The sequence below is a fragment of the Coptis chinensis genome, chromosome 4 (genome assembly GCF_015680905.1).
Source record: "Coptis chinensis isolate HL-2020 chromosome 4, ASM1568090v1, whole genome shotgun sequence".
Lineage (NCBI taxonomy): Eukaryota > Viridiplantae > Streptophyta > Magnoliopsida > Ranunculales > Ranunculaceae > Coptis > Coptis chinensis.
Window position 1 is genome coordinate 44,062,787 of NC_141459.1, and position 27,604 is coordinate 44,090,390.

The 27,604-nt window shown below is 37.5% G+C and overlaps 1 protein-coding gene across 1 annotated transcript in view; it reads right to left on the bottom strand.

Annotated features, from left to right (window-relative positions):
* Window positions 1-939: 939 nt before the first annotated feature.
* Window positions 940-27,604, bottom strand: part of LOC147503616 (uncharacterized) — a 44,333-nt gene continuing 17,668 nt past the window's right edge. The window contains exon 3 of the mRNA XM_086604906.1: window positions 940-1,014. Coding sequence (XP_086461032.1) covers window positions 940-1,014 — 75 coding nt within the window. The remainder of the gene's footprint in view (window positions 1,015-27,604) is intronic.

A 27,604-nucleotide genomic window follows, 5' to 3' on the forward strand; every position in this document is an offset into this window, starting at 1 on the left:
GTCATCCTCAGTGTGAACACTGTGGTACAAGCTGCTGAGTACGGGATAAGGATGGCTATAAGACACGGCATTAAGAAGATAAGAGTACAAACAGATTCACAGAATGTCCTAACCTTTCTCACAAAGGACAAAAAGCATCCATGGCAAGCAGAGAAAACGATCAGAGGCACTAGAAGGATGAAGGAAGCTTTTGAGTAATTTAGTATCATCCATGTGTTTAGGGAAGCAAATAAACTAGCTGATGCTTTAGCTAGTAACATACCTACTGTTAGCTATATAGAGTTAGTACCTAGTTTATTTTCAGAAGATGTAAAGAAAATAACGTATGATGATGCAAGTGGCAAACAATATGTAAGAGAATGTAACAAGCTATGATTTTATTTATGAAAAAGGGTAGGGGACCTCTATAAAAACCTCGCTTTCCAACCAAAAAAAAAAAAAAACTATTATGGGGAGAAGTTACTTTTTGCTGCACTCTGACATTTGGATTGGAGCCAACTGCTTGTGCATGGACTACTAACATTTAACAAATACATATAACATGTTGACTTGTTTCGATAAATTCCAATTATTTTTGAAGAAACTAGTTTAAATGTAAAAAAAACTATAATCAAACAAACAAACAAACATATATACGATTCCAGAACATGACATTTCAAGTTGGCTTTTCTGAAATTTATAGAAAATTATTGGATATGCAACAAGATCTTTAAAGTTAAAAAAATAAGTTTAAAAGTGATTTTACCTGTGACTCTTCACATGATTTTCGGATTTTGAAGAAGCAGAAACTTTCTGAGATTTAGCAGTGGATGCTTTACGTGATTTATCTACCTTACGAGGCTCCTTGAACCTCAATGCACCTGGGTCGATGACGTCATCTCCCCCCCCGAAATTGCAATTGCTCTTTTCCTTTTACCCATTCTTCTTCAACAACAATTACTAGAAAATTGCTTTGCAGTGGGGCGCAAGCGGAGTAATCGGCTTCTTCCTTCGTCGAGAAGAACAAAGTAAACCCTGCAAGGGGAAAAACAATCAAAAATGATAGCCAATATTTAGTCATCAATAAGGCGACAATGAGCGCTATAAACCGAATCTAGACTGGTTAGACTCCATCGCCAACTAAACGTCACTAAACTGACGAATACATGAAAATAAAATAAATCAGCAGCACAAGAATGAAAAGGTATCATAAGAATCAAACTTCTACCAGGCCAATTATCCAAAACACCTAGAAAATCTCTATAGAAGCAATCGCATAGGACACCGGCCATAAACAATCACATAGGAGAAGAAAACCAAGCACAACCTGAACAGTATCGATATATTAAATTCACATCAATAACTAACAATGCAAGCAAAATCAAAGAAAAAATCACATAAAGAAAAATCGAAGCAGAATCAATGCAAGCAAAATCTAAGGTAGAGAAACGAAAAATCATCAATTAAGAGAGATGAAAAACAATTTGTTAACAGTTAATTGAGAGATGACTGAAGTATTCTACTTACCCTAATTTGTTAACAGTTAATTGAGATAGAGTGCGATTTTTGGTTTCCAAATTTAGGCAAATTTTGCAGTTGCTTTGGTTTCCTCTTTTGCACCAAAATTTTGAAATTTGTATTTACAGTATGACTATGACAGGTGAAATTTGACTAAAGTGATTTCGTCCAACTGACTCAATTTGGGTCAAAGTCAAACTCGGTCGTTTTGAAAACTTGTTTTTTTACCGGATCAGGTTAAACTGGAGTTCAAAGTCTTCCAACCACTAATTCAAATGAAACCAGAGCGGTTATTTGTTAAGTAAAAATCGCGCGCCATTAATTTTGGTACAGCCTGCACACAGTAGATTTAACAATATGACTAGTATACTGCAAAGCAGTTGGGGCGTGAGCGGAGAGGGAGAGGGAGAAGGGCGTGGAGAGTGGAGAGTGGAGGGAGACGAAAAGAAGAAAATTGAGGACAGGCAGACAGAAACCAACCAAATCACATTTTTTGCCTCATACCCCCCCCCCCCTCGGTCCAAAACATTCGCTCCGCTCACTTGACTGTAATCTCTAATTATAATTGACGCTACTAAAGGAAGTATTTGGTTGAATCAACTCAGCCGGGTTGAGTAGAAACTCCCAAGTTAAACACCTTTTATAACATTTGAACAACCGAGTTGCCCTAGTTCATAACTTGAATCTGGCAGTTCAAACCGTTAAAAAACTGGTTCAACCCGGTTCAATAGTGAAACGTCAATTTGGGGAGTTTCCAATCCAGGTCAAACCGGGCGAATTGTAAAACCATGCTTACAAGGGCTTTGTCAACCGGCCTTGCCAGCATTCCATGAATTAATAAGAGATATGTACACACCAGAGATGATATTGACCATGATGTGTATTGGTGTAGGTTTTACAATTTATTGTGTCTGATTAAAAAGTTTATTTTGATTGGATACATCACATTATTTAAATTTTTAGTTTTTTTTAAACCAAAATCTAGAGTATGCAGGCTGTACCTGCGCTATCATATCTGGGCCCTCTAATAAGCAAGAGGTGAGGGTGTATTGCATGGCAAAGTCTATAACCAAGGCTCTAGATGCCAGCACACCCATATTAAGGGTGTACTCTAGAACTGCTATTTTTTTTTTATACACAAAATTATCAAATATAGTTTTTTTGGACGACGTGTAATACCGTTCATGGTTTTAATTAACAGCTTCACCGATCCAATATGGACCTGTTAACTCTCTAATCTATGTCTCTCTCACTCAGAACATAACTCTGAACTTTGATCATCTTAATTTTGATGACGATATCACTATTCTTTGTCAAATTTGCTCTATCATAAAATATTTGTCCGTCAAAGATGAAGAAAATTCACATAAAAAATAAAAATTAACAATTAAAACTAGCTAGTTAATTTAACTAGTCAAAAGCTAATCATATTTGTCTTATCAACTGACTAATATTTTTATTTTTATATAAGGATGACTTGTGTCTTAACATAGGCATCAAATTTATTCATCACGTGAGAGTGTGTGCAATCTAAAGGCGCATGACAGTTCATATTAACAGACAAATGTTTAGTGACATACTGCTATTATTAGGCTTCCGTGAACCGGCTTATTACATTAGAATTCAGATATTTGTATACTCATAAATGAATTTAAGACACAGGTCAATTACAAACAAGTTGCAGGTGGGAGAATATATATCAAGCACCGGAGTTAGTACATGAAGTACTGCGAGTGATGAAGTGCAGAGGATGAGCAATAATTCTACATTGACACATTCTTCTGACATAGTGACGTGATGGAGGGGGGGGGGGTAACTTTTTAGCAACATTTCTCTCACCAATAAACATGACAGTAGAATATATCTTTTGATTTGAATCTATCATACCAAAGTAATGAAGATGAAGAAAGAAATTCAAAATATAATTTTTGACAAATGAGATAACTCGGAAGACTATTATACTTTGGATTACTACAGTAGACAAGTACAAATACCGATATTTTTTGTCCTGCCTAAGTCTCGAATACTGTTATAAAAATTAGTACATAACAAATTAGTTACATCGAGTAGTATACAAAGTCAGTCTGTATGCTACTCCATTGCAAGGACAGGTCAACCTAGGCTTTTACATCTGAACGAATATCAAACATTGTGTATGAATAAGAGAACCAAAATTTTACACTTCAAAAAGAACACTACAACAAAATGGTGGAAGACTGTCTCGTCAGGTCGGAGAGAGCAATATAATGCTAGTGAAGCTTGGATTTAATTCTATACTTGACTGGGGATGTCAGAAGGGCATTTCTTCGATGCAGAAAGGTAATCCTAAGAGGTAACAGAATGATTTAAAGGCTATCATGATTCATATGAAAGTAAATACATCTAGAGTGCAAAACCCCATGGGAAGTAGACTGATTATTCCACACGTGGAAGTAGAAACATGAAGCCTTAATTGAAAGGATGAGTGGAGGTGGTTCAATGTTGGATATGTCAATCTGTTCCATTGACTTCGATATGTCATAAACTGAAAAGGGTATGCTGTGAGGTAAATGGAAGGAAGCAAATGATCACTACGTTATCAGATTTGCATGTATGGAGTCAAGGAAATGAATGGATAACAAAATTGAATAGTTTGACCTATGTACCTTGAATCATCATCTAACAAGAAAGAACTGCTGCAGCATTGTTTGAATCTTCAGTCATCAACACTCTCATGTTGGAAATGACCTAGTCAAAGACAATCACTACACCATATCAGTCTATTTGTAATGGATATACTACCATTACTGCCAAATATTAGTAACGGTTATCTTGCGTTGACACAAAAGTGTGACAAATATTAGTAACGAAAATTAGTAACACTTCATATCCGTTAGCAAATTTACTAACGGATATAAAGTGTCACTGAAATTAATTTTAGTGACAGATACGTAACCGTTACAAGGTATTAGTAACGGATACCAATTTTTTTTAGTTCTCCATCAGTAACGGATATAAGTGTCACTATGATTTTATAGTAAGGAAGTTTGTCCGTTATTGTTAGAATGTTTCTAACGGTTTTGTATCCGTTACTAATGATTCATTGTTTTTTTAAAAAAATATTGTGTTGTATTTTGCTATTATACCACCTACAGTATTGTTCATGGGCTACCTGCACCTTCTTCTACCATACATTCCAAATATATTACACAACCTGTCCATCCCATTAGACATCAATAATTGCCTGTGCCGTATGGCACTAATAACCTCAGCACACCTTTGGCGCTATCTTAAAAACCAAAGATTAGTACATACTAAACTCCCCCGGAGGTAAAAGCTTAGCTCACCTCGAGGTACCCTAGTGAGATACATATACTTGGAGCCACAAATTTGATGATCTTATCTTCTAATTACATGTGTCATCTCCTCCAGACGTGGACAAAATTACAGCATTGGACAAAATTATAGCATTCTTAAAATTAAACAATATCCAAATAAAATTTCATAAGAATCTACCCACTTACCTAGCATTTGAATAACGATATAATTTTGATTAACTGAGAAGTAACATAAAAGAAAAAAAAAAAAGTCAGCACAACTGAAAAGTGCGCTCATATAGGTTCTACTATAGGCACAATATGGTTTCCCTACGAATTGAAGCAACAAAATAACTGACAATTCAACAAAGTCAAATAATTACAACACCGTTGAATTGCATCATGAAAACTATATATTCAATTCGGATTTCGCAGTTCACATTTTCAGGTGAGGCAGTAAACTCGAACACATTTCTTGAGCAAATATGGTTGAATAACTATTTTGCTGCAATATGTGCATGAGATTTCCACTCAAATCCGTGATGCTTGAACCTGTTGCCAATAAATAGAAAGCATGAATAAGTTGGCAAATAAATATCAGTTGAGCAAGCTAGGGAAGATCCAACTGAGGGGATTAAAAAATTATTCGAAAGGCAAAAGCATCAGGTTTGGACACTCCCGAAAGAGAACACCATCATCTAACTGAAATTGAAAACCCAGAATGACGAGAATAGCTAACATGCAACAAATATCTAACCACAATCAACCAACCTCTTTGACTCTTTACTATACTGAGTACATGAAAGTGAAGTTAAAAAATGAGACTCGATCCAATATTAGTAACAGTTAAACGAAAATTTAATATTAACCAATCAAATTGGTTAAAAAGTTTCAGCTTTAGGATTATACTAATCCACTAACACTGAAAAACTTGTACCCAATAAACAAAAAAATTAAGTATAAAAAGTATAGCTAAAAATGACAATTGTATCTTTGAGTACAGCGAAGGGAGCATTCAAATTGACAATTGTCACATCCTTTGTCATCAATGCCACACATTCTGACAACAACATACTAAGAGTTACTAAACAAATCAAACTAATTGAAAATCATTTAATTGCTTATAGAAGAAAGAGGACAACAACAACAACATATATAAGAGTCTTTATAATGAGATCCATGGCTATTGTTTCGACCCCCACCTACATGGCAAACGTCTATTAGTAGGGGTCTCTATTTTATTCATTTAATCAACAGGGCTAAAGCTCAATTTACAATACCATGGATCAATGTACAGACCCATTAACTCATGTGTCTAAGGCTGAACCTTAGCCACATGACTTGCCACTAATGTACATTGATTTATGTCAAGATTCATTTCTTATCAAAGAGATAATTATCAGTTGACAGTTATATTCTATCACAATTACTCAAGTAACAAGATTACTTGAGCTACAAGGACTCTTTACTCCACCTATATAAATACCACATTATTTTTCATAAGGAACTACGTGGAAACTTGATCCCTAGAGAATAGATCTTGGGTAGGTAGGCAGCCATTATTTAGTTCAGTTTCATCTCCCCCAACATCAAATTCCTTTGTTTCTTAGTGCGTTCTTTACCATTGCTCTCGTTGTGTTGAAGCAGTTTACTGCCGAAACATAATTGGCGCCGTCTGTGGGGAATTTAGAATTCATTATTACGAGAAACAATCTAGACGGTAAGCACAAGAAGCAGACCAAATAGTCGACATATTCCTCCTGCTAATAGGACTCGCAACCCTCGAAATTCAAATCGGCCAATACAAGAACCATTGAACAATCAAGTTGCTCCTAGTGGTAGGATCAATTCTCAACATCCAACCGTAGCAGCAGCACCACCACCACCACCGCCTCCGCTATCGCCACTCCTAATACGGTTGAGCGTGAGTTACGATGAGTCAAAAATTTAAAATAGGAACTTGAGAAGGAAGTTGGCAAAGAGGCAAAGGCCGGTGAACGATGCTGCAAATTCAACAACATCAGGCGACCACGAAGGGACGCAGGCCATTCCAGTGTATGGGACCGTCTTGAAGATCCACTTTATCATCCTCAACAACGTGTTATTTCTCAAACACAATCAACCAGTGCACACTCTAAGAGTAATGACCCTATTACCCGTACTTATGGGGAGAATCGGATTGGCAGGGATAACTACTACCCTAGACATGTCCGATCTCAAATGGAAGATTTACCTCTGAGAAACAATTTTAGGAAAGACCGCCATCCGAGATATGTCCGACATGACTGGGAAGGCGGGCATCCCAGACAAGAGCAACAAAACATGGAGAAGTGGTATAATTATACCGACCACCCAGCCAAGGGTAACTACCGGCCTAGACAGGTTGGTTACAGGGATAGACAAAGACAATCACCGGTCGGAGCTGATCGTGCGTACTGCCAAAGATCTCTAACTCCAATAAGAGATAATGGAAGGTATCCTTCTCCACATGGGCACGACATCGGCGCCCAGTTTGTTCGAGCCAATACTTTAACTCTAACAGAACAACAGTTGAAAGAGTTGATTGCAAAAAAACTTAACGATAGAGAGTCAAGGGATGTAAGAATGAAAAACTTGACAGTCAATGATGGCATACTTGATAAGTTTTTGCTCAACATTCAAGAAGCTTACCACCATCCCGACTTCAAACAAACCGATTTTGAACTTTATGATAAGTCAGAAGGAGATCCTGCTTGCTGTTCTATCATTCAAAAATAAGTTGGTGTTATGGGGTGGAGATGATCCACTCATGTGTAAGCTCTTTCCATCAACTCTAAAGGGAGAAGCATTACACTGGTTTAGTTAGTTGCCTTCAAGATCAATTCACCAATTCAATGAACTAGAAAATCAGTTTGTTAATCGTTTCCGCCACAATTGCAAGACGCCAAAGGATGTCGACTCACTTCTGAACATCAAACAAATACGTGACAAAAAGTTACATACTTTTGTTACTAGGTTCCGGAAGCAAAGAAAAGACTGCGCCGACATTTCTACCGCGAAATGAGCGGTACAAACGCCTCCGAAAGAAGGCGTCACGGAAGACAGTATAAGGAAAACCTTCATCCCAGACTGGACCGACCTGACAGGGAAAGCCGACCTCGCAGATTTGAGGAAAATCATCATCCTAGATAGGTCCGACTAGGCAGGGAAAGAAAGCGTCATGGAAGATAGTATAAGGAAAACCTTCATCCCAAACTGGACCGACCTAACAGGGAAGGCCGACCTCGCAGATTTGAGGAAAATCGCCATCCTAGACAGGTCCGACCAGATAGGGAAAGAAGGTGTCACGGAAGAAAGTATAAGAGAAACCTTCATCCTAGACTGGACCGACCTGATAGGGAAGGCCGACCTCGCAGATTTGAGAAAAACTGCCATCCCAGACAGGTCCGACCAGGCAGGGAGAGAAGGTGTCACAGAAACAACTAGAGGGAAGACCACAATCCCAGACAAACTACCGACCTAGATAGGCTGGTTACACGCAAAGAAAATGACAATCTCCAGTCGGACCTGAACGTGTGTACCGCCTAAAATCTCTAACTCTTGTAAGAGCTTATTGATGATTGATGATTCTCCTATTGACGATTTCTTGCGCCAGGAAGAATCTATGGAAGACATTCTGCCGCCAATAACTGGGGGTGACAAAGACCAACATGAAAACTCAATTCCTAATCCCATTGACCTATGGATTGTTTACTCAGATGGCTCCCATAGTAAATCTGGGTCTGGAATTGGATGCATTTTTTGTTAAACCCGACGGAGAAAAGATTGGGAAATCTGTGCAACTTGGCTTTGCCGATTCAAATAACGAAGCCGAGTATGAGGCTGCCATTTGTGCCTTGAGAACAGCTTTGACACTGGGGGCGCGAAAGCTCCAGTTATACACGGATTCTCCCCTTGTTGCCAATCAGTTTGGTGGGTCTTTTGAAGCAAGAGATGAGTGTATGGCGGCTTATCTTAGTTTGATACATAGTCTTGCTCAACAATTTGATTGCATCTCTATCACTCAAAGACCCCGAAATGACTTACGTCATGCCGATTCATTGGCTTATCTCTTCGCCGCCGTTAGAAGCGAAGGGTCAAGACGCATCACTTTTGCAGTCATCTTTTCATCAGTCTAAGTTTGAACGTTTTTATGCTCGCTTAATTCGTTATTCTCATTACGAAAAAATCTGATGAAGTTACCACATTTAGCTTCGTCAGTTTAAGTTTGAATGCTTTTACGCTCGCTTAGTTCATTACTATCATTACGAAAAAATCTTACGAAGTTACCACATTTAGCTTTGTCAATCTAAGTTTGAACGTTTTTCGCTCGCTTAGTTCATTACTATCATTATGAAAAAATCTGACGAAGTTACCACATTTAGCTTTGTCAGTCTAAGTTTGAATGCTTTTTACGCTCGCTTAATTATTACTATCGCTACGACAAAATCTGACGGAGTTACTACGTTTAACTTCGCCAGTCTAAGTTTGAACTCTTTTACGCTTGCTTAGTCCATTACTATTGTTCCGACAAAATCTGACGAGGTTACCACGTTTAGCTTCGTCAGCCTAAGTTTGAACGTTTTTATGCTCGCTTAGCCTAATTTTGCAAAGTTAAGTACGCATTGGGGGCGTCTCGTTCTATTTCATTTCAACTGCATAAATCTACAATATTGTCAGTTTACCGCAGGTATGTTATCTAACACAACAACAATATTCAATAACAAACCGATCTTTATTTTTATTTTTCATCAAAAGAAGTTTTAGCTCTATGGTATTACATTAACACAATTACCTAATCAATTATCTCTGCCAATTGTCTTACGGTTGTTCGATTAAATCTTCATTTTCTTCTTCGAAATCTTAAGTTAAACTTTTTAGCTTTCGGTTAACTATTTTCGCAGTCATTATTTTTTCTAAGGCATTGTTCCGATCTTTCTACGAAAAAATTTCCGAGCGAAAATTTTCGTCAACTTCATTATTTTTTCTAAGGCATTGAAAATTTTCGTCAACTTCATTATTTTTTCTAAGGCATTGAAAATTTTCGTCAGCTTCATTATTTTTTCTAAGGCATTGTGCCGATCTTTCTACGAAAAAATTTTCGAGCGAAAATTGTCGTCAGTGTCGTTATTTTTTCTAAGGCATTCTACAGATCTTTCTACGATAAATTTTCCGAACAAAAATTTTCGTCAGCGTCATTATTATTATTTTTTTTTTCTAAGGCATTAAGCCGAACTTTCTGAGCGAAACTTTCCGAGGCTCGTACAACCGTCGTTTCTCCGTGCGGCAAAAATTCGCATTACATTAACTTTCTAAGCGAAAACTTTATTCAGCTTCTTTATTATTATTATTTTTATTTTTATTTTCTTCTACGGCATTGCGGCGCGGTCACCCTGAGCAAAACCTTTCTTCAGCTTCTTTATTTTTTTTTCTAAGGCATTGAAATCTTTCCGCTCAAAACTTTTCGTCAATATTTTTTGCTCGTAATTCCGCCGTTTCTACCTACGACGACAAAATTAAACTTTTCGTCAGTCTTTTAGACTTAACCAAAATTTTAAGATAACTGATAAAAATTACTAACATACCTATTTCATGCTGTCGAAAATCATTGACACCGCTTTATCATATTTTCTGAAATTATCCGTGTTTTGGTCACACTTACATTATTTTTTGCTTTTATCCACGGTGAACGACAGTTTTTCTGCGGTGAAATAGAAATAGTATGCCTCACCCATAAATATCACCCAAACAAGACCCTAAACGGATTTGGTGCTCTTGCCAGTGTGCACCTTGTATATAGAAAATTTACCCCTTCCATAATCGTTGTCAACACAAAACGAGTTTTCTCCTTCTCGGGCTCGTCGTTTATTGTCTTCTCTGTAAACAACAACAAACTTTCTTCTAGCATTGGATCTACCCTCACGAACGGATATTTAACCTTCTCGAGTTCGGCACTTGTCTTTTTTCCCGTCTTTACCGTGTGAACTACTTTCTTCTAGCATTGGGTCTGCCATATCTTTTGCTATGTGCCCCTATGCTTGAAACCGTTTAACCATAACCTACATAACATTAAGTCTGTGAATAGGTCATGTACGCATATCTTAATAGAAGGTGCAAATAATTAGGATAACAATTAATCAGGGAGGAACACCAAGATTACGATCTTTATCTGATAATAATCTATCAATCCTAGCCCGGACCCAATCCAGATATAAAAGACTGTTATATGTTGCCCCACCATTTAAATTTTCAGTATTAGTAAAGATATTGTTTCCAAGTTTGTTACCCCACTTGACACACTCTTAAAGATTGTTTGATTGCACTTCCCAGATATATTAGAACCTATTGAATAAGACGGAACAAAAACCACCACGGAGGAGCGAGAAAAGAAAGCACCTTGTATCTGTTTGTACTAATACGTACTCAACGTGTTCACGTTGTTATTATTATTATTTTTTTTTTTTTTTTTTTTTGAACGACTCGCCCATAGTTTGAGAAGTAGCATCTAAGAAGGAGAGAAGAGGCGGAGAACATTGCGAATCAGTCTAACCAATTTATACTAACCTTTTCGTTCCAATTCCTCATGGCATGCTGCCTTGCCACGCCATATCACTCACCCTTGTATCTTTCTCTACTTAGTTTTTTTTCGTATACTGTTTGGCATATGGAGTATAGCCAGCACTTATATAATATTTCGTAGATACGTTTTGCTGGTTGGATTCTTATCTAACTCGGATTCTTATCTAATTTGGGGTGGCATACAGTTTTAGTCGCTCAAGTCTTCACCTTGGAATCCAATTCGTATTTCACTTATTTTTCTTCCTATTATTACTAAATTGCCCCTACATATAATTTCAACGGTCTATACTAGTATCGCTATTTCGCTGGCCTGACGTCGTCAGAATCAACTTTCATATTGTTATTTTATGCGTTCGGTACAGTTTTTGGCAATCGAATTCTTTTGCAATTTTATTTCTGTGCATTTTTCGGCCATCTTTTATTTAATTACATTGCGTTCCGTATATGTTAGTTTGACATTTTTTCGTTCCCGATAATTCACGATTTTTTCGACAGTCAATTTTCCTATCATTTCCTTTCGCACGACACTTCGTTATACATTCCGCTCATTTTTCTTCTCTTCTTTGCCATGTGAACTTTGTTCGCATGACAAAGAGGGGGCGGTGTTTCAGACCCCCACCTACGTGGCAAACGTCCATTAGTAGGGGTCTTTATTTTATTCATTTAATCAACAGGGCTAAATCTCAATTTACAATACCATGGATCAATGTACAGGCCCATTAACTCATGTGTCTAAGGCTGAACCTTAGCCACATGGCTTGCCACTAATGTACATTGATTTATGTCAAGATTCATTTCTTATCAAAGAGATAATTATCAGTTGACAGTTATATTCTATCACAATTACTCAAGCAACAAGATTACTTGAGCTACAAGGACTCTCTACTCTACCTATATAAATACCACATTATTTTTCATAAGGAACTACGTGGAAACTTGATCACTATAGAATAGATCTTGGGTACGTAGGCAGCCATTATTTGGTTCAGTTTCATCTCCCCCAACATCAAATTCCTTTGTTTCTTAGTGCTTCTTTACCATTGCTCTCGTTGTGTTGAAGCAGTTTACTGCCGAAACAACTATATAAAAGTAAGACCGAGCATAACTTCTGACTATCGTAGCCAAATGCAACAAAAGAAGATTCACTAGAAAACAAGACATAAAATACTATCTTTTTATGTAGGCTCTTGAAACCTAAATTTGATTCAAACTATGTCAAAAGGCTGCTAGAAATCAATCAAGTGCTACTGGATTGGGCAGACTACAACACCGTGTAAAAAGCTAGCAAGCTAGAAAACAAGTAAGCAAACTATTAACAAGTAAGCAAACTATTCTATGAATAAATTATAGTACGTACTTATTATTAATATGTTGACACAAATTACACGACCTAGCCTGCCATCCCAAGATTAAAATACATAAGCCTCATCTTGACCTCAGAATTATCTTTTTTTTTTATAATGAATTAAATTATAATCACCATTGCGACTCCATTATTTCTCCCTCTCATATTTTTCCTATTACACCTATCTCACCTTAATGCTATCTCAAAATGACTTAAAAAAAATATAAACACAGAAAGACATAATTCAAAACCTCATTGTCAACTTCAAGATACCCTTAATTTGTCATCCTTCCTTCATCTGAAAACTCGTAAGTCAGAGTATCCCCCATCCTTATATGAAAAATTGTCATCCCAAGAAAAAAGGAAGCTACGTATCACTTACTTTATGTAAATAATTAGTAATCCTACATTCCTACTCTTCCCAAATCATTTTCCTAAAAGAGGATCCCTTTCCTTATAGATAGAAGTCACTTATAATGAATATACAACAAATCTTCTATTACATGAATACCCTTCCCAGGTAACCAAAGTTACCTAGGTAGTCCCCAAAAACTCCTCAATCTAGCACTCAAATATTTAAGTCATGAAAGACTTCATACCAAGAGCTTCAACAGAAAAATACATGTATATTTGTTGAAAAGTACTGAACGTCAAAATTAATGGAGTTTAGAAAGTGTGCTTGGAGTAGCTGACAATGATTCACATTTCACAAATACATGTCGTGCATTTTGGGAGATCTCTCACATCTCAGTATCTTACCAATCTTCAAAATTGTACAGTCTCCAAAATCTAGGAGACTTAAGGCATATTCCGAAGGTTATTGAAGAGTAAACTCAATGTCCAAAAACAACACACTATAAAACTCCAGAAACTATAAGTAAACTAATAAATTTTGCAAAAACAACATGTAATTGTAAGGCTATAGCAGTATAGCCTCAGTGCACTTTCCCAATGTGAGTGTACGACGCTTTAAGGCAAGCCTCGAGCTGTAAGCTTTGATGTGTTTTTCCAAGGTCTGCCTACTCTCTCATCATTAGAGGTCAGTTGAGCAAGGCTAGTCTTTCTTAAAATAGCAATTCCAAATATGGGATAGATGGAATAATTGTTTTGACTGCTGGCATTGTCTACCACTAAACTGCTTTCAATGTCCATAAAAGTGCACTTTAAGAATCCAGACAATAAATAAATAGATAAATTAATGACTTAAAAGTATGGGATTTATATGAGTAAAAGTAAACACAATCCAAGAAGTTATGCCTCTCGCACTGTATGTGAGGCTATACCGCTATAGCCTCAATCCAATTTTGTGTGTGCAGCCTCGAAGAGTAAGCCTTAATTCACTTTTTCCTATTAAAAACAGTGACTACTCTCTCATCATTACAGGTCAGTCGAGCATGGTCATCTATCTTAAACCACTAGTTCCAAATATGGAACAGATAAAAAGTTTGTTTTGACTGCTCGTGCTTGCATTGTCTCCAATATCCTGACAATATTTCCTCCCTCCCGTAAATTAGTGGTTCAGTTACAATGAAGCTAGTTTCATGGTCGTGACCACATGTTTTTTAACACCACTCTATGTAACTCCAGGAATCAAATGAGACATGAAAATTTCCGCAGTAATTTATCACAATTTCTATAACTTTATAACATTGGTTTCCGCTAACTATGGCAAAAGTGAACTAACGATAAATTAACTAAAGATCATATTTTTATTCATATTTAAGATAATATAAACAAATGGGCCTTTATATTATTACAATTTGGCTTAACTATGGTTAAAACTTCTTCTTTGAGTTGGACTTTCTCAATGTCGGGGATATCTAGGTGTGTTAAAAGGAAGAGCTTGTTTGCTAGTACTAGATGGGGTTGTGGTTTTTTTGGTTTCCGTTTTTTTGTGTGCAGATCGACCAAAAACAATTCTATTTCATGAATGATAAGATTAGTAACTAAACAACAGTTATAACAAATCCCCATCCACTCAATATGGAATTGATTAGTAACTAAACAATGTGGTTTTCTGATAATATAGCATACTCAATGCAGACTGAAGTGTGAAACTTACAAGAGCATCAAAAGTAATTGATAAAAGTGAAATACCTTCTCTAAAAGTTGTGAAGCTGAATTGGCACCTAGAAGGCGCTGAAAAGGAGGAGGCGAAACTTAAAATAACTTAATACGGACCTGCACAAAATTCAAAAACATATAATGAGCTGAAAAATAAATAAAACAATTTACTGCATTTACAAATAACACAATTTTAAAATCTAATCGTGTGTAGTATAGACTGTAAGTCTGTGACTAATGGTAAGGAAAAGCAATCTTCTCCCTACATCAAACAGAAAACAACTCCTACAAGATAACTGGGGTATCCACAAAAAAAGATGATGAAAACCAGATTCCCAAACCCTAACCCTAAAAGCATGAGGCGATTGAAGGAGAGATGGTGGATTTGAGACGAGAGCCAGCGAACTTGGTTTTTAAAAGCTCCAATCGCCTTCAAGTATTTTTTTTTTTTTTTTTTTTTTTTTTTATCGGTAAAATGTGATGTGTATATATAATCATAAAGTCAAAATTTGTAGGATGAGATATCCCACTCAGATACAACAAAGGAAAAGACAAATACAAAATCACTACTAGAAAAAAGAAACTACGACTATTAGAGAAAATTCAAACAAAAGGATGCAATTATGCATGGCCGAGCAAGGACTCCTAACTGAACATAAGGTCCCCGAACGATGTATCTGTCCACTCTTCCCAGAACTTTGACCAGAGAAAGACGAATCCCTTGATTGCTACAATCACCTGTTCCCTAGTCATCACACATCCATCAAAGTGTCTTCTGTTCTTTTCCAGCCACAAAGCCCACATGATAGCAAAAGGTAAGATGTTCCACACTCTACATCCCTTTGGGGAATAGACATTAAGCACCCAAGAGCTCAATAGATCTTTCACTAACCGAGGAACAACCCAATACACCCCAGAGTGGCTCACAAAGTAACTCCATATCTCCCAAGAGAAAGGACAATGAATGAGAGTGTGACTCACTGACTCCCCATCAACCATACACAAAGGGACAAAAGTTAATGATTATTTTCTTTCTCCTAATAAGATTGTCTATGGTCAAAATCTTATTATGGGTCGCACACCAAATGAAAAAAGAAACAAAACAAGGAATCTTTGCTGACCAAATAAAAGAACTAGGAAAGTCTGGAATCATGACCCCTCAGTTGTTAACTGGTAGATGAGAACACAAAGAAAAGTAGAAAGACTTGGCTGAGAATTTCCCATTCTTTTCTATAGTCCAATGCCGACGATCCCTATCCGGTCTCATAGCAGGAATCACCTCTAGCATAAGCGTGAGGGTGGCAATGCTCGCAATATCCCGATCAGTCAAGTGAACATGAATCCCCAAATCCCACCCAAGATTACCATTATTTAGACGCATTAAATCACAAATGGTGCGATTTTTAAAAGCTGAGATGGCATAAAGTATCGGGAAAGACAAGAATAACGGTCTCTCTGCTACCCATCTATCCTCCCAAAACCTAATTCTACCCCCGTCACCTAATACATATGTGATCTCTCTCTGAAACTCCATGAGACCTCTCTGAATACTTTTCCAAACCCCACACCCGCAGGGACTAGAATTCCCCCCGCTATACCACCCAAGATTGGACTCACCAAATCTAGATTTGACCACACGCCTCCAAAGCCTCTCACTTTCTTCCCCAAATCTCCAAAGCCACATGCCCATAAGGGCAAAATTAAACTCACAAATCCTTCGCAATCCTAGACCCCTGTTCTTCTTTGACATACAGACAATCTTCCAATTAAGAAAATGATACCTATGATTCTCCTCGTCATCCCATAAAAAATTCCTTATGATCCTTTCAACCCTTTTGACCGCGCTTTGTGGCATCCTAAAAAGAGACATAACATAAACCGTAAGGCTCGAAAGAGAGCTCTTAATCAAAATCACTCTCGCCCCTCTCGATAGGTACCGCCCATGCCACCCTTCAAGTTTCTGATGGAGGTTCTACTCTACAGGTTCCCACATAGTAGCAGACTTATATCGAGCACCAAGAGGAAGCCCAAGATACCTCGAGGGCAAAGATCCAGCAGAACACCCAATGGCTCTAGCCATCCTATCAATATCGCTCATGCCAACCACCCCATACACTTTACTCTTAGTCATATTCACCCTAGGCCCTGAGATCATATCACTTCAAAGCAACAAAGAATCCCACGAATAAATCTAAGCTGTGAGAGGTCCCTACGCAAGAACACCATGATATCATTTGCATATTGCAAATGAGAGACGAGAACTCGGTCTTGGTCCACCCTAAAGCCCTCGATAAACCCGAGATCATTAGCTCTACTAATCATTCTACCCAAAACCTCCACTACTAACAAAAAAAGAGGTGGAGACAGGGGGTCACCCTGTCTAATGCCTCTAGAACTCCTAAAGAAACCTGTTGGCGACACATTAATAAGGATCGAGAATGAGCATAATGAGATACATCGCCTAATCCATTTCCACCACTTTCAACCAAACCCCATACGTCTCATCACATAGTCCAAAAACTCCCAACTCACATGGTCATAAGCTCTGGATCAATCTTACAAACCAGACCTGGTATCCCACTAACGTTCCTATCCTCAATCGCCTCATTAGCGACCAACACCGCATCAAGGATTTGACGACCACTCATAAAAGACCCTTGCTCCTCCGCAATGACGTTAGAAATCACCACTTTCAATCTCATCAAAAGCATCTTGGATATGATCTTATATACACTACCAACCAAGCTGATAGGACTCAAATCACTAATGTCCTCAGCTACTCTCTTTTTAGGGATGAGCTTGATGAAGGTGTTATTTATGCTATTCGAAAGAAAAGATGTCTCCCAAAACTCCCGAGCGGTCCTTACTACTTAGATAATTTCAGCGGTTTGAACTCCCCAAAACTCCCCGAAACAGTCACATCAAATGGCACCGCTGCTGTTCTAAAGCCATAGGACTTGTGCTACGGATCGGAAGTTGCATCAAGGGGGAACCCCCATTCTCTTTCTTCCTTTCCTTTTCGTTCGTTTTTACGTTTTTGTTGTTTTTTCGTATTTTTGCCTCGCAATAGACCTGTAAGCTCACGGATTTTTCGTTCCACTTCCAGGTACCAAAAGTTAGGACTGGGAAAGATAAATGCAGGTGATTATAAGACTTCTGAGAAAATTTGAAAGTATTCTGAATTACTGGACAAGCGTCTTGCTGGTGTGGAGTCGCGTCTTGCGCTGAGTGGGACCAGCGTCATGGGTGAATTTCTTCGATTGTTGCTCTGCTCAACCACCAAAGATCTCCTCGATCTACCTTGATCCATTTCCAGGCCTAAATATCTGGCCCTCAGACTGAAAAATTTGATAATCCTTTGGGATTAATCGGCGTCGGCAATTGAAACGCTTTGTTTTAGGTTCCACAGCGAAAAAGCGAAGCTTCTGAGGTTCCAAAATTTCAAGATTATTGTAATTTTTTTTTAATATTTTTTCATGTATGCCATGTATATAGTATTAGGAAAAATTTATTGATTATTATTTAAGTTTTAGCCTAGAATTATGCATGAATCAAGTTCGTACACCAGTAAATATTTATATACGATTACACGGACATGAATTGCATATTAATGTATATTTACATATTAATGGTACTTGTTTTGCATGGGTATATGTCTTTCTAATGATAAATGTTTCTTGTTACATGTTTAATATTTCACGATAATCATTACCGCGGTATTGTCTAATAAGTCGATTTTGTCAAGAAAGAGGAGAACATTCCAACGAGGGTTAAAATCTGAGTTGGGTAAGTTGTTTCTAAACCCTACGGGGTAAAGCTGCTCTCTATATGACATTCACAATCTCAATGAGTATTGTCGAAATCGAATTATTATGCAATACAAGAGTCATATTTTAGTTTATGTATAATACCTTGTATGTTTAGTTTTGTCGTATTTATCTGCGTATGTATACTATATCCGCATGCTTATGTATTTAGATACGTATGAGTGATTCAAATTTGCCTGTTACTGTTAATATACGTTTACGTAATATCGATTTACAAATTAGCATACATATATGTATTACTGATGTATATTTGCCTGTACGTATGGAAATATTTATCGATAACACAAGCTTGCCTATTCGTATAGCTATACGTATGAGTAGAGTACCTTCACATGCTACTGCACCTAGTATTGTATGAGTAGAATGTATTTGCATGTTTGTATTTTCACCCTTGCATAAATCTTTAAAAAAAATTAATTAATTAATTAAATTAAATTAAAATTAATACCGCCTTTGCATAAATTTTAATTCCATAAATCTTAATCATATTCCGATGGTGTCTAGGAAACTTGAAAGATTAAGGTTACTTAATTAGAACCGTGCTTGCACGGAAAGCCTCCCTCATATCTCTCTTGTGACCTGGCTGTTGGTTTATGCACACGTATTCCTAGCTTCACTGCTACGTTAACAGCAGCTTAGGCATATGTTGTTAAACTCTAATGCTTAAGATAATAATAAAATTCGAGTCCTACTAAATTCCTTCTGTAAGTTAGATCTAATTTTATGCTTGCATGAGATTAAGGTCTGGTTCCACTAAAGAAATTGAACATACCTATCGTCGAAAAAAATACGATAAGCAATTGCGTAAGCTCTCACCTAAAAATTGTTCTTCTTCTGCTAATTACCTTCATCACAATCCTTCGTCGCCATCAACTTCTGTCATTATGGCCGACGATCCTCCACCAGCAGAGAAGCCCCTCTCGGACTTCTATACTTCATTATAGGAAGGACCTTCTTCCTGCATCAAACTTAAGGACATTGTCGGTGATTTTCGTATCCCACCAAACGTTTTCAGTTTGTTACCTATATATCATGGTTTGGAGCACGAAAAACCTTACAATCATCATCTTAGGGTTTCCAACAAGTGGCAACAACATTTCACCATCCAAAGAAGCCTCTAAGGAACAACTCTTGCTTCGACTGTTTCCATTCACTTTAGCGGAAAAAGCGTCAATTTGGCTAGCAGGACAACAGCCACAGTCCATAGACACATGGAATAAACTAGTTCAAGCTTTCATGCTTCAATTTTACACTCAGAAGAAAACAACTGAAATGCTTCAGAAAATTCAATTCTTTCGTCAAAATCTTCATGAATCCTTTACAGAAGCATGGAGTCGTTTTACTGATCTTTTGTTAGAATGTCCTCATCACCAACTGGACAAAGCTCTCCTTGTTCGTTCATTCTTTAATGGTCTTTCTGATCATCAAAAAGAAACTCTTGATATAATGAATGGAGGTTGCTTCATGGACAAAGGAGCTACTGAAGCTTATACTTTTCTTGAAAAACAAGCGAAAAAAGGTACACACTGGGGTAACACTGAGTCGTCTCGGTCATCAAAGGACAATGTTACAAAGGCCACATCTATTTCTGAGGTAAAACCCGATCCCGAAATAAAAAATTTGATAGAATCCCTAACTAAAAAAGTAGATGCCCTTGCAGTTCAAGTAAACGATCAACTACCAAAACCAGTCATGAACGTTGACACCGCCCCTTGTGTCCTTTGTCTTAGTCCTGACCATCCTGATGCATATTATCCCTTGTTATATGCTTCCCCTACTTAACAATCGGAGGAGGCATGTGCATTCAACATTCCCAATGCACCGTGGAGACAACATCCGAATTTCGCTTGGCGCCAAAATAACCAACAAATGGGGGCTCCTCCAGGTTTCGCTAATCCACCTGTTCGACCTACCAACAATTTTATTCCATACTGCCAAGGAAATAATCAACAATACCAACAAGGTCAATTTCAAAATAATTCCAATGCTAACTATCAAACCAGCCGCAGCCTTATTCCTTCTAATCCAGATCCAAACTATAATCACCAACTTCTAAGCAATAATCGAGAACTACTACCTGTTGCACAACCTGCGCCAACCATTACGGATAGGACAAATGAGACTTTCTTGGCTTACATGAACCAACAAATCTCAAATTTTAACGCCTATCCAACAATCACTTCAAAGAATTGGCAAGAAAAGAGTCGAAGGCGTGTTTCCTGCACAAGCAGTTCCAAACCCTAAACTAGCAAACACAGCCTTTGAACTCACCAATGCCCCTAGTACAAGCACCCCCAACCAAGGTGAGGTGCATGCAATCACTACTCTACGATCTGGAAAAACTGTAGACAATCAAATACGTATGCCAGATGATCAACCAAAGGAAAAAGAGGGTTCCAAGGAATCTATTTCTAATAATGAACCTACGGAAGATTCCCCAGATTCAACAAAGTCAACACCTCTGAATGTAGGAAATAGGCAAGTAGACCCCTTTGCCAAATTCCGCCCTAAGGCACCGTTTCCTGCACGTTTGGCAAAGAATAAACCTGATGAGAATTTTGCTGAAATTCGAGAGACTTTTCAAAATTTAACATTCAACTTACCTTTTCTCGATGCCTTAAAACTATTACCAAAACATGCAAAATTTCTGAAAGATATGTGCACCACAAAAAGGAGAACTAATGTTCCTCAACAAGCGTTCCTCACTAAACAGTTTCCCTCCATCACCGAACACAATGGTATAGTAAAATATAAGGACCCTGGTAGACCAACGGTTCCATGCACCTTAGGTGACAAATACACGGCTACTGCACTACTAGACCTAGGAGCTAGTGTGAACTTACTTCCATATTATTTATTTAAACAACTAGGTCTTCATGAGCTCAAACCTACCACCATGACTCTACAATTAGCCTATCGTTCCATAAAGTATCCAAAAGGAATTGTGGAAAACGTCCTTGTAAAAGTCCAAGATTTCTTCTATCCTGTAGACTTTGTTATTTTGGATATAGAAGTTGCATGTGATTCCATTCCTATCATCTTAGGACGTCCATTCCTCGCCACTGCTAATGCTCTTATTAACTGTAGAGATGGTTCCATGACCATGTCCTTTGGAAATCTTTCGGTCGAGGTGAATGTGTTCAAGTTGATGAAACAACTTCCAGAGCCTGACATTGATGGTGAGGTCAACAGGGTTGACAACATTCTGCAAGAGTATTTCACAAACTCTTTTCCTGAAGATGAAGTGTACCAATTTCTTTCCTTTAGCAAATCTGAGTTTAAGGACAATGATTATACACAAGAAGTAAATGAGTTATTAGAGTCAGTAACATTATTTGACCCTACAACAGTGATGTCAAGTAACTTGGATGATCATCAATCTGTTTACTACATGGATGATGACCTTCCTCAAGAATCTTTAATACCCACTCAGCCCACCCCTGAATTAAAACCTCTTCCTTCGGAATTAAAATACGTACAGCTTGATGCCGATGGTCGTCACCCAGTTATTATTTCTTCACAATTGACTGACGATCAGGAAGCTCATTTAATTAATGTCATTCAACAACATCTTTCTGCTATTGGATGGTCTCTCGATGACATTAAAGGCATTGAACCTAATGTGTGCACCCATCGCATACACTTGGAAGAAAATGCTAAGACATCGTGAACCACAGCGTCGCCTAATGTGGTCCGAGAGGAAGTGTTAAAATTACTAGATGCGGGTATTATTTACCCTATCTCTGATAGTGTTTGGGTGAGTCATGTACACGTAGTTCCAAAGAAATCTGGCATTACAGTTGTGCAAAATGATAAAGATGAATGCATTTCCGCTCGTATCCCAGTAAAATGGCGAATATGCATTGACTATCGCAAACTTAATGTCGTCACTCGTAAGGATCACTTTCCACTTCCATTCATCGATCAGATGCTCGAACGTTTAGCTGGTCATGTGATAAACATAAAATTGAATAGTTTACCTACGAAATGAACGATGAAATCAAAACGTAAGTAAACTAAACTAATCTTATGATGCTTATATTTATCAAAGATTCTACTCTCAAGTCTATGAGATATAGTGGAGTAGAGTGATTCGTTCCACTCTTAGTCCTTCCGCATGCTATGTTCTCAAGTGTAAGTACTCTAAACTTAAAGTCTAACGAGAGATTTACGAAAAAGGCAACTAGACTACGATGCAACTACTCACGAAATGCAACTAGTCGACGATGGGAATAACTAAGGGAATGCTACGTTGATTCTATGATAAGGAGTTAGAGGGGATTGATTCCACCTTAACTCGACTTATCCTATTAACGATTTTAATCGTCAGTAATCCGAATTGAATCGCCCAAGAGAACAATTGGTTCTTCCTAATCCCTAATTACACATGGCATTCCTACCAATTCATAACTAGCATGTGAACGATTAAACCCATTCTCATGGTGAACTAATCGCTTTAGAGTGGAAAGGAAATTACGATGATTCTAATGATATTCGTAATCAAGCTTTCATCAAGGCTTCTTAACCCCTAATGGAGGTTTAGCCGAGAATCATTACGCTAATCATTTCGATTACATTTAAACTAAACATGATATAAAGAATTGAAATTTACTTAATTAAACAAAAATGAAATCTAATTTAATGACTCAAATGAAATAAAGACAGGAATTGAAATTAGATCTAGGAATGGAAATGACAAAATCGAAATTGATAAAAATACTACTTTATTGATCTAATCAAAATGAAGAACAAGATTCAAAGGTTTAATCTAATACAATAATTGAAATGGAACTAAACTTAATTAATCTACATGAAAAACTAGATCTAGAATTCATTAATGGAAGCTACTAATCTAATCTATTTCTAGGTCTAACTATCTACCATTAACAAAGAGCTAAGCTTTTGTTTTTATACATTCAGATCCAAAAATCATACATGGGCTTGGGGCCATGTTTTCGGCCAGAGAATCAGGCCCAAAACCCAATTCTTTCAGTCCAAAAAGGCCTCTTCAGCTGCAGTTGGCTTCAACAGAATTTCCGTCCACTTCTTCTCCTCTGATTGGGTCAAGGCTTAAACCATTAGAAAGATCTTTCCGAGATGGTCGTTTTGACATAAGGTAGGCCCCATTCCGAGGTCTGAGTCCAAAGATATGTCCTTCGGAAGTTCTGCTGGCTTTGTGTGCTATTTCGGCCCGCGTCGACTTTTCAGCTTTTGACCGGGCTTTTAGAAAGGCTTTGTCTTCTCGAAACTTGGCCTTTAATCACGGAACTCCTTAGTAACTTTGCTCCTTTATCTCGCTAAAGTGGCACATTTCTGCACATAATGGACTTTGAAGCCTGAAATGCATAAAAACACGTAATCAGTGTTAACTCTTAATTATTACTCACATAATTGGTCTAAAAAGTATGATCATTAAAGGGTTAAAACTACAATTTTGGGCTCTTATCAAACCATCCCCAAACAGCATTTTTTGCTTGTCCTCAAGCAAAGATGAGAAATTAACATAAGTGACCAAAAATGAGTTCTATCTACTTCGTTTAGCGAGCGATTGCATTGACCATATGCAACAAGGCCTTAAACCACTAGGAATTCCCTAGTGGACGAAGTTATAGCCTCGTGAGAGTTTTCCGATGAAGGTACTCACAAACTTCATCTATACTACAACGACTAAGAAATAAAACTATTGTTTCCTTATTCATGCTCCAAACTATCTATACATCTCACTAGCTATGAACAAGAATAACCAAGTCAAAAACTAAACTAATATATGCATAATAATCAATCATCTATAATAAACATATATACAATGAGTAATACTATGAAATGTCTAGCGTGTCCGTTTTGAAACTTCGAAATTAAGGCCCTTAAGTAGGTTCTCACAATAATAGTCAAGATACAACACTCTGATTTTTCCACTCAAGTTTATTTACTCTAGTGCTTGCAGCCAAGGGCACTTTTACCTTACAATCTCAATGACAACAAGGAAGCCGGAGTCGATCAAACACATCTGCCACTTACTATCACACTAGCCTATTCCTAATTGAGCTAGAGGTCTTTATTAGGTGTTGCGGGGATTAGGAGATGGTTTAAGAAGGAAGGAAATAGATATTCAAAAAGGACAAGTCTGAGATAATAGAGTCTTCATATTATGTAACTAGAGAAAACCTTGTTATTTACTTTTGCACACTTTGTTTCCATCCTTAGCCATATTTTTTTTTTCTTTTTTTTTTTTTTTTTTTTTTTTTTTTTTTTTTCTTTGGCTTTTGACTCCCTTTTATTGGAGTTTTTATTTTATTTCTATTTTTATTTTTCTTTCCTTGGATGGAAACTTCTTTTCTTTATTTTCCTCGAAGCAATTAACTAACTTTTGTTTTACACGGGTTTTCTCTTCTTCTTTTCTTCCTCATTCTATTCTCGGACTTATTCTAAATTGGGTAGGTTGATTTATTTTTTTATTTTGTTTTTGTTTTTTTGTAACAGGGTAAAGGGATTGTGGTTTATGAAAGGCTAAAGAAATGCTCGGAGGAGGGGCTTAATTAGCGGAAATAATTCATAGGTTTGAATTTTTGGCTATATCAATCCAAAAAGGGCCTAAATTCTCGCTTTAGGATATGGCATAGTGATCAAGCAAGTGGATGTGTGATTTCTCTATCCGGATTTTACTTCTCCCTTGTGTCATTTCTCAAATGTTTCGGGCCATATAAGGCTTTAGGCTATATTCTCACAGGATTTGTAGAATAAGTACTCTAGCCTAGATTTCAAACTTATCGCTAACAATCATAGATACTCATGTAATATATTTATAGATAGATGCAAAGATTATTACCTATATATTAACCTAAGTTTCTAACAATTATTCCGATGCAAATGCCTACATTGAGACTTCTAGATTGTTAAGAGCATGGAGAAAGAAACAATACCAATATTCCTAAGTGTATAGCATGAACTTATTTATTTATATTTTTGAATTTTTTAAAATTTTAACTAGAAATAAATGCATATTATACATATCTATATCCTAACAGATGCCTTAATTACATGTGTTTCTATGCCCCCAAACAAAAGCATGCTTTGTCTTCAAAGCAATTAAATAAAGAGGGTAGGAAAAATACCATTGAAACGCGTGAAATTTAGGAACATCTGTAAAACAAGGTTAGAACGCATCTAATATAGGAAATAAAACCCGACCAACTCTATACGAAGTTCTACCCATTATGGGGTTAACAAGAATGAAATTGCTTGGGACATAAGCGACACTAACTAGAATGAAAACTTACCTTATCCCCCGCGATTACTCATCATCTTACTCATCATCTTCTTCCATAAAGAAGTGAGGTTCCTTTAATCCGCCATGCCATGATAATTTGCCAGGCTTCCCGCCATTTATCATCTATTATTGCTAACCTATTAAGAGCCACTTGGTCTGACGGGGTGTAAGGTGCAACCAAATGAGGTTGTATCCTCCACCCTTGCCAAGTCATTGCACGGAAAGATCGAATAATACTATTGGTGGGTCGTATAGTGTCGACCGTAATCCAATCCGTGAAGCGTGTACAAAAAAGGAAGAAACATAGCATAATACGAGAAACTAGAATAGGCATAAGAAGGTACTTATGCCTCATGCTATGGGATCGAAGCTAAACTAGACATCAAGGTTCGGGAAGGTCATGACACATACGCCCCGCGTGACTAAAGCAAGGAAGACGCCGCAAGTGGCATCATTCACGTAAGAAAAATGCCATTCCCTAAAATGTTTAGCATGATCCAAAACATAACAGATTCGATGTTTATGGACCGGGCTACCAAAGGCGACGTTATATTCCCCTTGGTCCTCAATAACGAAAATGCCCGCCATACGACTCATGCAAAAACTTCGTAAGTGTAGACATACATATTATCGACCCAATAGCACCATGGGTCTTGTATTTCAACCGCATAGCCACCCAAGAACAAATGCTAGCAAGAACCCGGTAATTTCCATTGGTTCATTATCAATGTTGATGGAGAACACTTGTTCTCCATCCGGTCTTTCAAAGAAAATGCAGTTATCGTCAAAATAAGATGCTAGAGTCGGAGAATAAAGTGCATCCGGTCTTACCATAAGCGGCTCCCAGCCAACGAATGTGATCGCTTCGCGAAACCAAGCACCATAAGTAGTGCTTTGGAACAAATCTTCGAAAGACTGTTCCGGTATCAATGTTGGAGATGTCATCTCAAAATTACGCTTTGGAATAGCTGCGAATGATCCGGATATCGCGCATCTAAAACCGGAAATTTCCCCGGTCCACGAAGTCGTAGCGAAAGTCGCTCGATAGCGCTGAAGCGCGAAAGCCTCAAGAAATTGAAATTTCCAGTGTTTGAGCGTGGGTCGCTTCAGCTTGAAGCGAAAGCGAGCTCGACAAAAACTCAAAAAAATATACAGAGCGAAAGTCTGCCCTCAGAGAAGGAAAAGCGAGAGTTTCGAGTAAACTCAAAAAATGAGCCGAAACAAGGGAATCGCGGGAGTGAAAGGTGAGTGATGGAGTTTAGGTGTAGTGTGAGTTGTGAGGATAGATTGTATCAAGTTTATATAGGTTTAAAGTTACTAAAATGGATCGGGAAGTTGCCAAAACTAATTACGGCAGTTTCCGGAAATCCTAAAATTTCCAAACCCGAAAACGGAAACAACTCATATCCTTGATTCTAATTCAAACCCAGTATCTTTTAGGTTGATTTTATGATAGAATGTACCTATTTAATCTAGATTTCATCCTACAATGATACTCAATCATAGATATGCCTAAATGGCCATATTTTCACCTTGACTCCGCAATAAATTCTAACACGAGGGTTATAAAAATAATGCTTGAATTGATAAAACCACCCCCAAACAAGTTGGGAAGGTGGGGTCAATATTAAACAACCATGCATAATGAAAATGACCTATTATATTAAAAATAATTCATGCGGAGTACATTTCATTACAAAATTCAACTTAC